The sequence below is a fragment of the Pelobates fuscus genome, chromosome 2, assembly GCF_036172605.1.
Source record: "Pelobates fuscus isolate aPelFus1 chromosome 2, aPelFus1.pri, whole genome shotgun sequence".
NCBI classification, from domain to species: Eukaryota; Metazoa; Chordata; class Amphibia; order Anura; family Pelobatidae; genus Pelobates; species Pelobates fuscus.
Window position 1 is genome coordinate 135,157,023 of NC_086318.1, and position 14,749 is coordinate 135,171,771.

General features: G+C 37.5%; 1 protein-coding gene across 2 annotated transcripts; it reads right to left on the minus strand.

Moving 5' to 3' along the window:
* Window positions 1–317: 317 nt before the first annotated feature.
* DCUN1D1 (defective in cullin neddylation 1 domain containing 1) lies at window positions 318–14,235 on the minus strand. 2 transcript variants are annotated; one of them, XM_063442711.1, is made up of 7 exons: window positions 14,136–14,235; window positions 12,301–12,517; window positions 9,033–9,201; window positions 6,972–7,102; window positions 2,823–2,905; window positions 2,511–2,607; window positions 318–1,769 (listed from the first exon to the last, which is right to left on the minus strand). In XM_063442711.1, the coding sequence occupies exons 1-7, from the start codon at window positions 14,136–14,138 to the stop codon at window positions 1,690–1,692; spliced, it is 780 nt and encodes a 259-aa protein (XP_063298781.1). In that variant the 5' UTR covers window positions 14,139–14,235; the 3' UTR covers window positions 318–1,689. The 2 variants fall into 2 exon arrangements, with proteins under 2 accessions (XP_063298781.1, XP_063298782.1); XM_063442712.1 differs by lacking the exon at window positions 14,136–14,235 and adding an exon at window positions 14,010–14,107.
* Between the last annotated feature and the right edge of the window lie 514 nt (window positions 14,236–14,749).

Here is a 14,749-nt window from a genome sequence, read left to right on the forward strand (position 1 = left end):
AGGTAAGAGTGCCTTCGAGGGCCTCCTATTAGATGACGTTGTTTCAGTGCCTGGAGTGTCCCTGTTTTAGGAAATAAACAAAACCCTAATTTCTACATGGTTGTGCATATCAGCAGGACAAAATGTTATGCCCATGTCTATAAAATATATTTTTTGGGGTGAGAAAAGACTTTTCAGTAAGGATTTAACCACATTTTAATTGTGCACATGTTACTTGTTCAGTAACATCAGGTTATGTAAATAAGTCATTTATCCTAAAGAAAGATTAAGAAAATAAGAAGATACAATGCAGCAGTTAGAAAAAGGACAACAAAACAAAAGGTTTTAGATAAATTAAATGTTCTTATATCACATGTCACAAGAAAATGCAGTACTCTGGTTATTTTCTTACAGACCCAGCAGTATAATGGTACACTGGGTGCTAACTGCAAAAGGAATCAGCAGAATCCTCGGACAAGATGTCTTTTGCAAGCATTTCAATTGTTCTGCAATCTTCTTAAAATGTCAGTGCCAAATAACAAACACATGGCCCTTACTACTATTCTAAGCATTGTCACCATAAAACGGAGTCGCATTATCATTTACTTTGTAAATGCCCATCTCACACTCCTACTGAGCAGACAGATCTGTATAGTAAATCCGTATTATGTACCCATTTCCTGCAGGACTTGTCCAACAACAGCTCCAGCAGATAATCTGAATAGCAAAGAGGAGAAAGCAGAGGGGCTGGGGGGTAGAATGTTGGCAAAAAGTCTCTGTTGTTTTTTTTTTGTTTTTTTAAACAGACACTCATAAGCGTTCATTTTTTTTTATCTCAATATTAATGACAAAAGTGGCAACCAAGTTTAAACATACTGAAAGTGAAAGAGTATGATTTTAAAGGAACTTTGTAACAAATACCTTCATCCCACATACCTATATTCAAACACGTTGCATGGTATAATGACCTCAGAATACCATCATACACTGTAAAACAGGCATGGTTTGGAAGTGTATCTGTCTTATGGCAAGAAAACGGTGTTACTTTGTTCCTTCATACCACAGTGAACTGTCATGGTTGAATGCTCTAATGTTTAGAACGAATGTTAATAAAATCAATTAGGTTTTTTTTTTGTCTGCTGTAAATCAAGCCATTTCCCCTTCCAAAAAAAACAAAAAAAACAATTCCTTTGGTACACACAAGGAAGTTTAGCAATGTAAAATTATATCCAAAAGGAAAAAATGATACAAACCCACTTTTCCCTCCAATGTCAGGGAAAGAAAAAAAAGGTGCAACCAACAGCCTTCTTTGAAACTACATAAAAAATTAAAAAAAATTAGGTGGAAAAAATAGTTTCATCAAGGCTGTGATGTAATTAGCAGATGGAGGAGGCATCTTGATTTATATGAAAACGTCAGATCATTTTTCATTCATGGGAGTATGAGGCTAGGATGGTCCACAGATATGAAATGAAATCCATAATTAGAAAATATGAAGTGGCAAATTGCGCTCCAGGCTAGCAGAGGCCCAAACCACAAAAAGAATGGAATACGATATGGTCTTAAGATGTTGCCAATTGTCTGTTTCAACCCTCTGGACTTGCTTTGAGGGCTTATCTTCAGTATAGTCCAGCCAGAAGAAATTGACTGTGCAATTTTCCATTGCATTAATTTGTACAGACTATGTACATTCTAGAAGGTTCCTTAGTGCTACACTGTTGTACTTTTTGTTCCTGCAATTTGAGGACGTGCAAATTCAACAAAGTCATCAATAAGAACAGGCCATGCTCCTACGAAGAAAGAAACAAAGAAAAAAAAAAAAAAATCACAAACTTTAGTTACAAAAGGAAGGAAACAGATGCATATTAATCATCTATGGACTATTCGCCAAATTGTTGCCCAATTGAGTGCTGAGTTCTTAAAAATTCCACCAATGGCAAGGTAAACCAGGTTTTCCATATGTATATGGCTCCGAAGCATGAATTAGGTGAGGCTCATCATACCAGTTGTAGGCAACATTTCCAAAGTGTTTAGCAAATTAAGTTAACTGGCAATCTATTGTAAATTAACATTTGCAGAATATCAAGAGCCTGTAGCTTCCAAATTGAGTCTGAGAATGTTTTTTTTTTTTTTTTTATAAAATACCCGCAATGTTTATTCTTTACTTCCCCACCCCAGTAAAGTATCATATGGTAAGTCCTTTTACGAAAGCCTAATACAGTGTATAGCAAATACGTTACACTGCAGTACTTAGCAAGCAAAGCTACTAGCAAAATTGCTTACAGTGTTCAAACTTCTATTCCCACACTGCTTTACCAGATATGGAAAGGAGCACAAAACTTCAATATATCTTTTAAAGTAGACTTCATTACTCTTCACTTATTGCACTATTTTACTGTGCAAGTTCTAATATAGGCTCCTAAAACTTGCCAGAATAACATATCTCAACCCATTGGGTTTTTCTGTTTCTTTTTCACAAAGAGGATGTCACTTCAGCACTTGTTATTTTAAATACAAGGAGAAAGATATACCTTCTTCATCGTAGTTTGACATATCATCAGCTATCATCGTACTGAAGTCTAAAAGGAGGTTCCACGTGTCCTTAGGTATTGATCGTTTATGATGCTCCTAGTGAGGAAGAGAAGTTTCATATTCTAGAGTTATCCTTCAGAACTCAATAACCCTGAATCTATAAAATATATAAATATAGTATCACTAGAACACGCTCATTACCATACACATGTACTGTAAGTTTCTTGGTAAAGTAAAAATATTTATTTTACACAAATACACATGTTAAACTCTTAACAAATATACATTTGAACTCCTAACAGAAAACTTACCAACAAAAACTTGTTCCACAAATCTAGGAATTTAAACCGTCCATTTAGAACTAAATTCCAGTAGGCAATGGCCATTTCTAAATCTGCAAAGTGACATTTCACAAAATTATTATAAATTGATTTTCCAAACATATGTAATTGACCTGGTGATGATGATAAAAAAATAAATAATTGATAGTCATCCCAGAAACATTAAAGCAAGTATCAGATGGCAGAAAACAGTTCTAAGACGGACAACAATTATGGAAACCAATTTCAGTGGCTTTCATTATGTTTGCTCCAAAATCATTACAATGTACATGAGCTCCACTGTGAGTGAATGTATACATAAACACAAACAAAAGGAATTACACAAATACTAACCTACTGAACAGTCTTTACGTAAAGAAGTGCTTACTAAAATGTCACTTTTTTTCACTAAAAGGTCCCCCCAAACACCACAACCACTACAGTGGTTTTGGTGCCAATGATGCCTTGGCGTCCCCAAAATATAAAGGATTAAATCAATTTTGAACCGTTTGGCTTCTTAACTGGGGTCTGTCGGGCGCCAATCCCCACCTCAATTACTACTTCTAGAGAGCCAGATGTTCCTAAGCATTGATGCAGGGCTCAGTACAGGAAAGTTAAAAGGGTCATAACCACTATAGTCCACCGTTTTAAATAAAAACAAAAATCACCATTTATTTGTTACATATTTTACAGTGCTGGGGGAAGCACTGTTCACACTATAGATTTTATCTGTTGGTTGGAAGTGCCTGTACACTTATTATTATTATTGCTTTTTAATAGTTCACGGTTTGCCCTCTTACCTGGGTTAAAACTAGGCACAGAGAGTCCCCCAATGGTCAGTGACAACAACCCGCTTCTGCACAGCAGTCATTCCGGCGGTCATTCATTGTCTGACATAGTCAGCAAATTGCTCTCAAGCAATGGATGTAATTGAATTGACACTAGCCAGTCTGCAAGTCTTGTTCCAGGTAGTCTAATGAGTATTAGTAGTATTATGCTTCCGGAGGTGAACTTACACATCTGGCAGCAAAGGGGTTAAACTCTGTATGTGCAAAGTTTTAAAGAGGAAAGCTGTGCATACAGAATGGAGGCACCATGACCACTTCAAATCACTGAAGTGGTCACGGTGCTTGGAATAACTATTTAACAGAAGTTCCTGTCAACAAGCTTGTGGCTCTTCTGCATTAGTAGTGGAGGCGGTGGAGTGCCACCTAGCAGACCCCAAGTAAGAAGTCAAAAATGCTTTGGCTCCTTACAATGTTGGAGGCAGCAGGGTACTCCTTGCACCATGACCACTGCAAGCAGCTGTAGTGGTTATTATGCTTGGAGGGGGGGGGGGGGGGGGGGAGGGGTAAAACTTAAAAGCAGACTTAACATTGGTAACTACCTGCAGTAAAAACAAGATTACCTTTAGATATCAATAATGAACCAGTAACTATTTTAAAGAACACTCCAATGAACATAACCACTACAGCCTCATTAGTGCCCTAGTGCTATCCCAGTGAAATTCGTTACGCCACTTTAGTATGGTTTGACAACTTACCTGGTTTCTGCCTGAAAGCCACTTCTACTGTCTTCAAGGGAGCCAAATGGGGCTATGCAGGACTAGGATTATTGGCTGAGAGTATCAGCTGAACATTCTCAGCCAATGAGCACAGTTCTTTATTGACTGGGCTTAGCTAAAATGAGGCATCTGGCTTCTCTTTTGGTGAAGACCAAATGCAACCCGAGCACTCGGAAACCAGGTGAATGATCAAACCTTATTAAAACGGATTGACGAATTCCACCAAGATAGTGTCAGAGCACCCCTGGCACCATAAGAAGTACAGCGGGCTGCAGTGATTGTGGTGCTTAGAGTGTTCCTTTAAAGCAAGATGAAGACATTCTTTGTAATAAATAAAATTATATATATATATATATATATATATATATATATATGCAGATGAAAAGAGTGCACTCGAAAGGTCTTCTTAAAGATATAAACAATTTATTGTGCCAAACTTCAAAGACATACAAGTCGACGTTTCAGTCCTCGTAGGACTTTTTTCAAGACAATGAAAGGCGGGAAAGAAGTGATTTAAATATACCTTACAGGTGATTTGATTGGAGAGTAGGTTATATGAAAGAGAGGCTGTGCAAACGTGAAAGCAATTGCTTAACTATGAGATAGAGATTAACATATTAAAATACAAGGATAAGAGATATCGAAGCTCTTATCTTATCCTTGTATTTTAATATGTTTGCGAGAGCAGATTATTAGACACTTGGCCGTATCCACACTCACTTACTGGCCTTTCCATTAGGCACTTAAGGGGTTAATCTCTATCTCATAGTTAAGCAATTGCTTTCACGTTTGCACAGCCTCTCTTTCATATAACCTACTCTCCAATCAAATCACCTGTAAGGTATATTTAAATCACTTCTTTCCCGCCTTTCATTGTCTTGAAAAAAGTCCTACGAGGACTGAAACGTCGACTTGTATGTCTTTGAAGTTTGGCACAATAAATTGTTTATATCTTTAAGAAGACCTTTCGAGTGCACTCTTTTCATCTGCATATATTGAAGGCTGAGGTAGCACCGAGGCAAGCACAAGACTGGTACATTGAGTGCGGGATATTTGCAGTTTATATATATATATATATATATATATATATATATATATATATATATATATATATATATATATATATATATATATATATAAATATAAAAAATAAAAGCTATTCATAGAATATATTTTTTTTCTTCCTATAAAACAGCAGCACCTACTTGGGTGTGCATAGTTGCTTAGCACAGGTTATGATATTCTCTAACATCTACATAACAATGATCAACCTGGATACTTGTAAGACCCAGTTGCATCACAGTTTGATGTAATAGATAAACTTTAGCATCTTATATCCGGACGTGTTCAATAATATATTTATTGACAACACGTAGGCAAATGAGTATTTGCAATTTCTGTTGTTAACTCCTTAATTAACTAACTAATTATAAAGGCAGATAAAAGGTAAATTATTCCCTGGAAAGTCTTCCATCTGAGGGGGTGCTTAAAGGGACACTCAACTGCCTAAATAGAAAAACAAACAAATTAAATCACTATTTAGTATATGTATCCCAATGAAAACATGCATGCATTTCATTATGCATTTTTTTTAAAGTGGGAGAATAGCTAAAACAGCTTGCAAAAGCTGCATTTACAAGCTCTGCCCTTCTTCCCCCGTCCAGACTTTCTGTGGCTGTCCAATCAGAGACTTTCCAATGCAGCTCAATGAGAAGTCTTTGTAAGACAGGTAAGTAATTGCAACCCTTTTGAGTTTAGCGCCATTAAGCTAAACAAACCAGAAAGTAACACGAGCTGTTGTCTGATTGACTCAGGTGGTGCAACAAGGTTAATTATTAATGGGGAAAAAAAAGTGCCAATTTCTTTTAAAACTTGCCCTTTTTCTAAAAAAAAAAAAAAAAAAAAAAGGGAAGAGTACGCACTCCACACATAGAGCACCTCAAGTGCTTTAGGGGCCCGGAGTGTACATTTTAATTATGCCCTACTGGCTTTATCTGCATAACTAAAGAAAGCATAACATACATTTTACTCACAAAGAAAACAAACATTTAAATAATGACAAAGCTTTTTTTTTTCCACAAAAAGGATTTCATAGCCACTCTATGGAAACCCACACTTTTTGATAGTTTCCAATAGGGACTGCACATAACCTGTAAGGCTGTTAATACAAATAATATACTGATGCTAATTTCCATCATACTGCAGATTTTTTAATGGAACAAGCACAACACAACGTTTCAGCCGATAAAGATGATCTTTCTCAAGTAACAAGTTGATGGAGTTGTGCTTTTTCCAATAAAAAGTCTGCAGTATGACAAAATCTGTGTGACTGTACTCTCTCTGCACGTGACACTTTTTGATAGTGTCACCTACTTTGGCACAGGACCACCTATGCTTACCCAAACAAGAAGAGGAGGGGAGGCCTATCAATAGATAAACAATAACAAACTAAACATACAATGTAAAAACATTTCAACACATTATGCATTGCTTGGGCTTCTTGAACACAAATGTCTGAAGGCACTATGATATGAACGCACACTAGCTGAACATTTCACAAAGAAATCTAAACATACCTAGACCTTTCTGCCCTGGGTTCTTTGCAAAGTTGAATGTAAACTGATAAAAATCCTTAAATCTCCCAGGCTCTTTTAATTCTTGCTCCATTTTTGGTAGCTGTGCTTTTAACTTCTCTATGCTGTCACATCTGCAGGAGAAAGGAAAATAATGCATCTTTACATTTCAACCTAAACGTGGCAAGCTAGCCATATTCCAAAACACAATAATATGCCATTATTTAAAGTTGTTTCTTTGAACTAGAATCGTATGCATGGATGATAAATAAAAAAAGAAAATAAAAAAAAACACCCTTTAGTAGGTTTGTATTTGTTTTCTTTAGGAGATTTTATATATATACACACACACACACACACACACACACACAAACACAAACACAAACACATAAACACATAAACACATAAACACATCACACACACAGTGAATTTAAGACGTAGGTGGTGTTTGTAAAATGAGTAATTGGTTTGTAAAGTAATGCAAATACTTATGGAAAAATTATGTGACTGTGATAGTAAAATAATTATTTTATGTTTAACAAAAAACATCTGTGACACGTGCAAATTTTAAAACCACAGCCTCAAACACGTACTCACCTGCAAATAATTTTACATTAAACTAAATTACTCTGACCTAGGTTATATTACTTAATATACAAGGCAGCCACACATTTTACAAGCCTGCGTCTCCATCTCTCCAACATAATGAATAGCTATCAGAATTTGCACACACGTCTTTCAAATAGAAACCTGCAGGGAAAGTGCTTGCACTACATGCTCAGCACTCCTACTAAATCACTTAGAGGGCTAGAATTTCCTGGGAGGTTTCAGCTACTTTGCCTTTTCCAAGATATCAGCCTGGGATTTTTAAGACCAACTGATTAAAGGTTCTACTAACCTTGCTTGGATTAAACGTGATAGAGAAATATGCAGTATCTGTTAAAAGATTATTTGTAGAAGTTTCAGAAATGTAAAGGGTTTCTGCAACCAAAATCAAGTGTTTTCAAAAAACAATGGGTTTCGGTAGAGTAACCCTTTCTGAGGTTGACAGTCCACCCTGAAGTGGTAATGGAGTAGCCCTTTAAGAAAAGAATGATGCAAAATAATCAATGGCTTTGTAATATATAATTTGCATGTTTACTATGGGGGTCACTGCAGGCACCTATTGCAGTCTACAAAGTTCCTGCAGGGTAGAATGCAGCCATGGTGTTTGACCTACAAAGTTTGTTGCATAATCCAGGAGGGACACCATTCAAAAGCTGTTTATCACATCAATACACCTGTTAAAAAAAAAAAAAAAAAGAAGAAAAAGAAAAAAAAAAAAGACCATAGAGTAGTACAGTATATAACCACTTATAATATTTATCTCTATATGGTCCCACTCACATGGGGCTCAGACGTAAAAGCGTCAAATTTTACAACGCTTTTAAGTTTGAGCTAGCTATTCAAGTGGCTCAGCACCATGTGAGTGGGACCATATAGAGATAAATATTATAAGTGGTTATATACTGCACAACTCAAAGGTCTTTTTTCTTATATTTTTTACAGGTGTCCTGATGTGATTTACCTGTGGTAATTTTATATATTGAGTGCTCTCGCTGTTTTTATATGATCAATTTATCATGTTTCTGTATGTATTTGGAGTGAACACAGGTGATAGTAGCACCAAATTGTTTTATCCTGCACCAATCCCTGTATTTATTGTATATATACACATTCAAAGGCTGTTTAATGAGAGACAGACATAATGGAGTCTTGGCAGCTGAAGAGGGTGTATGGACAAGATTTTGTTTTGCATTGCTTTTCAATACATCACATGAAACTAAGAACATGCATACATGCTGCTGGAAGACACAATGTAAAACAGACAAGTAAAAAACGGATTTGGATAGTTACACATAGAAAGCAAAAATCAAAACAGAACACGCATGTTACAACAAAAAAAGACAATTACATGTTTACACCATTTCAAATATAACTGGAAATTAGAGTAATCAGCAGAGGCAGACCTAGAAAGACAAAAAGTATAAAAGTCAAGTTTAAATGCCCAATTCACCCACCTACCCTAATTCGGTCATTCCGTCTAAGAATTCTTGCTTTGAGAATTCACACTGTGTGGCTGCTCTGAATTTCCATGCAATTATTAGCACACTGACACTGGCAGGATCGAGAGCCAAATCATCACAAAACTGCTGAATTCCATCTATTCCAATTTTATTTTCATCTTGAGGGTCTGCAGAGTGCGAAAGAATTTAGACCAATATTAAATTAAGAAAAAGTATATTACAACTTTCTCCGTATGGAGATATATATATATATATACATACGCACACACACGCACACACTTATTTAACCTAACATGCTGCTTGTGGACGTCAATCTGTTCCAGCACAAGACTAAAAGGTACCCTTAATAGCAGTTTTCTTATTTAAAAATGGGAGCACCATAATTCACAGCATAGGAGCACACAAAGGTTAAAATAAGTAGATTTATTTTTAACCACATAGTATTCTTTTAAAGTACATATGTTGTACTGGGAGAAGAGTTACATAATCAATTAATCTCTAATAGTATTTCATATTAAAATGCATGTACATCATTGTTCCCTCACCCCATAAAATGCTATTGAAAAATTTATGTGTGTGAATAATGCAGAGTAAGTAAAACAAAAATAAAATAAATAAAGTTCTGGACAAGAAGAAGAATGTGTTAATTATCCTAACACCAAGTAAAATAAAGTGGTTTTTTTTTTGGCTTAATACAACTAGCATACCCAATTCACACAGGACAACTCAGCACTTTTTTAAGTTAGTTGAGTGATGATAACATCTAAAAGGGTTATTCAATAAAGTGATAATTCAAATAGATTTCAAATTTAAAGAAACTCTTCATTGAAAAAACAAACAATATTTTCAAGTGCTCCTTTAAAGTGACACTCCAGACCACTTTAGTTTGCTTTATGTTTGAAGAGTGTGTCCCCCTCTTATTAATTTGACAAAAGTGCAGATTTCAATAGAAATTGGCACTTTTATAAATTAACTTTGTTACAACCCTGGCTGTCAGACAACTGATCCTATAACGTCCTAGTTATTTAGCTCAGTGGAGCTAAACTCAAGACATGGGTTATTGCTCAGAGTACCTGCCGTGCAAATACTTCTCAACAAGCTGCATTGAAAAGTTTGTAACTTGGCTGCCACAGGAAGTAATGGCTGAGTTAGAAGGGGATGGATTGCAAAGAATTCAGAAAAACTGTTTTGCAAGTTTTAAGATATACTCCCAATGCAAAAAATGCATACCATATTTTGATGGGGTATATCTACTAATGAGTGATTATTTTTCTATTTTTTGCAGTGCAGTGTCCCTTTAATGTCAAAATTGTTGAACTGGAAAAAAAAAAAAAATCTCTAATTCAGCTCTGCTTTCAGTTCAGCTACTTTGCCTTAAATTTGCAATTCACTTTGAAATATCACTTTAGCGAATAACCCTACTATTAATCAAAAGAAATTTGTATATGAAATACCTAATGAAAAGTTCTTCCATTTAAAATACTTAGGAAATATTTATTGTTAAAATCACCAATTACCATTACAATCAAAAATTAAACAGGAGCTGAAGTACCTGCTGACAACATCAGAGGATTATTATACATAGTTGTATGTTCAACAGGTTGGAAACCCATTTTAGTATATGGGCCAACTTTAACATGGTGGTATTGGAACTTAAAGTGATACTATAGTGCCAGGAATACAAAGCTGTATTCCTGGCACTATAGCTCCCCTCTGCCCCCTCCTCCCGCCCTTCATTTACTTACCTTTCCTTAGCACTGATGTCCCACGGCGCTGGGTCAACTCTCCTTTCCCTCGGTCCCGCGACAAGCGGGTGCTCATGCGCTAGTCCTCCACATAACACACGCGCTAGGCCTCCCCATAGGAGAGCATTGAATCAATGCTTTCCCATGGGTAAAAATCTGATGCTGCATGTCCTCATGCAGAGCGTGAGGACGTCCAGTGTCAGATACCGGACCAAAGGTCAGTTATGATCTAGGAAGTGCCTCCAGTGGCTGCCTGGTAGACAGCCACTAGAGACAGACTTAGTGTTGCGATGTAAACAGTGTTGTTTTTACATTGCAGCACTAAGTGCAAAAGGGACACTGCACCCAGACCACTTTAATAAGATGAAGTGGTCTACCTATAGTGTCCCTTTAAAAGCAGTTTAAAATTTACAATATTAAATAAAAGGTATCTTCAATCTCTCTAATCCCGAGAAACTTTAGACATTAGCCCATATGTGTATATATGTATTATACTTTATACATTGGAATGATACAAGTTAGAGAACACTGTAAATGTTCACTCAATTGTTTGTATTTCTTTGCATAAAAGGTTCTAATAAATTTGAGAAAAAAAATATATTGACTGCTAGGAATTCAGATTTGTTTTCCTTTGGGTAAAAATCTGCTGCTGCACCCCACACATACCACACAACACACCCCGCATTAACAGAATGGATGTCTACAGAAGAAGACTAACCACACACACACACAGACATTATTGGGGACACTACTGCCTCGTTTCCACTGAGCGTATCGGTTCGGTTCAGTTCGGTTCGCTATTTTGGGTGTTTCCATTATGAAAGTGGTCCATACAAGCGAACCGTACCAATCCATTCAGGGTCCTGCTTCAGATGTAGGGCCATAGAAAATGGAACGGTTTGGTTAGGGCGGAGCTACTATACAATCCATTGATTGGTGGACAGCAAGAGCATTTTTTCTAAACCCTGCATGGCCCTGAAGGTCTGACTTGCAGTGGAAATGCTCACCAGAATGGGCTGGTCCATTCTAAACCTTCCAAACGGTACCAACCCGAACCGATCCGCTCAGTGGAAACGAGGCATACATCACCTACCTAGACCGATACACACATCCAGAAGCCTAACACACAACACCAACAGGGATTGATGAAACGATACTCAGAAAGGCCATGGTTCACTCAAGTGGACCTGCGAGTCCATCACAATTGATAGAAAAGTACTAACTATGCTTAATATTTTCACTATTTTCAATGTTTATGGAGGCCTGCGAGCCTCGTTGTTTCAAATGTTCTACTACTACATATCTATGCTGTTTTAAAAATTACGACTAAAAAGTAATAAAAAACACATTTGCCTTAAAAAAAAGTCTGCTGCTGGATTTCCTCATGCAGATCGTGAGGACGTGTGAGAATATATATATATATACACACACACACACAATATACAAATTCTGCAAAGTGACAGATCCCCATCAATTGACAAACTGACCTTAAAAGACACCAAAGCTTTGTATTGTACTCACCCTTATATCGGTTATAAAGTTGCTCTAATTTCTTTCTGTCCAATGCTCCTTTTACACATTCTCGTATATAAAGTTCCGGGTTCTGAAAAAAGTTGTCTGTAGCAACATCTAGCTTCCACTCATTCTGTGACAGGCAACTTACAGCAGTCTTTTCACTGGATTGGGTGAAGATCATAAACTGACGAACTTTATCTTTCTGAGAGGATTTCAACTTGTTCTGTGGAATTATAGATGAAACCATACATATGGTCAGATACAAGAAATACAGTTTTGCACAGTTTCTACACTAAGGACTGAAAATAAATGTGTACATGTATACAGCCATCTTAGCAACATACCGATCTCCCATTTATTTGCATGGAACAATCACTTACAGTGTTATTCACTGAAGTGAAAATTGAAAGTGAATTTCAAGTTTAAGGCCAGAGTACGCAAATTAAAAGCATAGCGGAGAGATTTTTTTTCCCAGTTTGGCTATTGCAACCTTAAATTTAAAATTCACCTTTATTCTCACTTTAGGGAATAACCCTGTAAAACAGTCGTACACATTAATATAAAAATGAATAAGAACCAAGCACCCACACTTAACACAAGAGGTGCAGGAGAAGAAAAAAGGAAATGGAGTCATTTTAGCAAGATTTACTACAGAATAGACATGGAGTATGCATTTATGTAGATTGCATGAGAATTTAGAAAAAATAACCACTTAGGCTGTCAGGACTTCCAAAGATATATAATACAAAATTATTATAGACGTATTTCCACAATAACCTAAAATGTAGTTGCTAATTTTTATGCAACCTTATTGTAGTTTGTATAGTGATTTTATTGTAAAGCGCTGCAGAATAAGCTGGCACTATATAAATACTACTACTAATATTAATAACAACTTTAAAAAAGTTCTTAAGATCAGGCTTTACATAGTAATCCACACAATACTTTACCTCTAAACCATTCATCACATACACACAAACTAAGGAATATTAAAAGTATCAATTAATATTAAAATGAATTTGCAGGGTTATTCACTAAACTGTGAATTGTCAGGAATTCTAAAATTAGGCTTCATAATTTAAAGCCAAAATTGCAAAATTCTGCTATGTTTTCAGTTCAGTTATTTTGGCATAAAATGTACTTTTACTTCATTATTTACAACTATTATTTAGTCACCACAGTCAAAGTAACAAAATTAAAAGTATATTTCACATTTATATTTCACATTTATACGGAATTACAACAAAACATGATTTACCAGAGTCAATGTTTTGCATTCATAGCATGTATCTAAAATGATCAATTATTGTGAAAACCACCAGACATTCCTTACTACCCAGGACCAATGAAATACTTCATATTATGTATAGAGTACTAACAGTTTATGTGGGATTCCACTCTCAGAATCTGACCATCTGCATCTCTCTCACAGTGTCCATAGCACAGTATGAGATGCCAGGCAGTGCTTGGTGAGAATAGTAAGTTTACCTGTCACCGTGTATACCTTGCAATACATGAATAGCCAGAATAAATCACAGTATAATGATATATACACACACAGAGCCCCTTCTATCATTAGCCTGGCTCTCACAGTTTTGCTCTTTCATTGTATTTATTCAGATGTCTCCCAGGACTCATTACACATGTTCTACAGACACAGGCGAATACACCCACTAACTAGGCCCTGAGACCCCGAGCTGGAGTAGAACGACTACCCGGCTTGGAGCAGTGGCGCCCGGCGTCCTGTTTCCTGACAGCCCCGGCTGCCTGGAGAGTCGGTGCCCGGCTGGCCCTGTACCCAGACAGCAGGTGTGAGGCCCGGGCTGCTCTCACTCACTCACCATGTTGGTGCTCGGCCTCCCGGTGAGTGTGAGTGGCGCTCTCCGCTCTCACGGGCTCTCCACGATCTCGCTCATGCGCAATGGGGTCGCGGCCTGCGGGGCCCGGGGAGAGGGCTGGGAGTGAGAGCCGGGGAGAGGGCTGGCTGGGAGTGGGAGCCGGGGAGAGGGCTGGCTGGGAGTGGGAGCCGGGGAGAGGGCTGGCTGGGAGTGAGAGCCGGGGAGAGGGCTGGCTGGGAGTGAGAGCCGGGGTGAGGGCTGGCTGGGAATGAGAGCCGGGTAGAGGGCTGGCTGGGAGTGGGTGCCGGGGAGAGGGCTGGCTGGCTGGCTGGCTGGCTGGGAGTGAGGGCACCGGGTTACTGTGAGAAGGAGCGGGAGGGAGATCCAGGGACAGAGCCTGAGAGAGGGGGCATGGTGACCCAGGAGAGAGACAGACAACTATGGAGAAACTAACTGCTCACTGAGTCACATTGGGCGAGCTATTAGTCACAGCAACTGGCCTCTTATTGAGTCAGATTATCTGTAATTACATCCCTTATTCACACACTTTAATTCTATATAGATAGACATAAACCTAAAGTGTGTGAATAAGGGATGGAATTACAGATAATCTGACT

What these genes read in the sequence shown, in the direction of transcription:
- DCUN1D1 (XM_063442711.1), bottom strand. An exon ending in GACGGAATGACCGAATTAGG is followed by an intron (nt 7,103 to 9,032) that starts GTAGGTGGGTGA and finishes TTTCTCCTGCAG; the next exon opens with ATGTGACAGCATAGAGAAGT. An exon ending in GTCAAACTACGATGAAGAAG is followed by an intron (nt 1,770 to 2,510) that starts GTATATCTTTCT and finishes CTTTCTTCGTAG; the next exon opens with GAGCATGGCCTGTTCTTATT.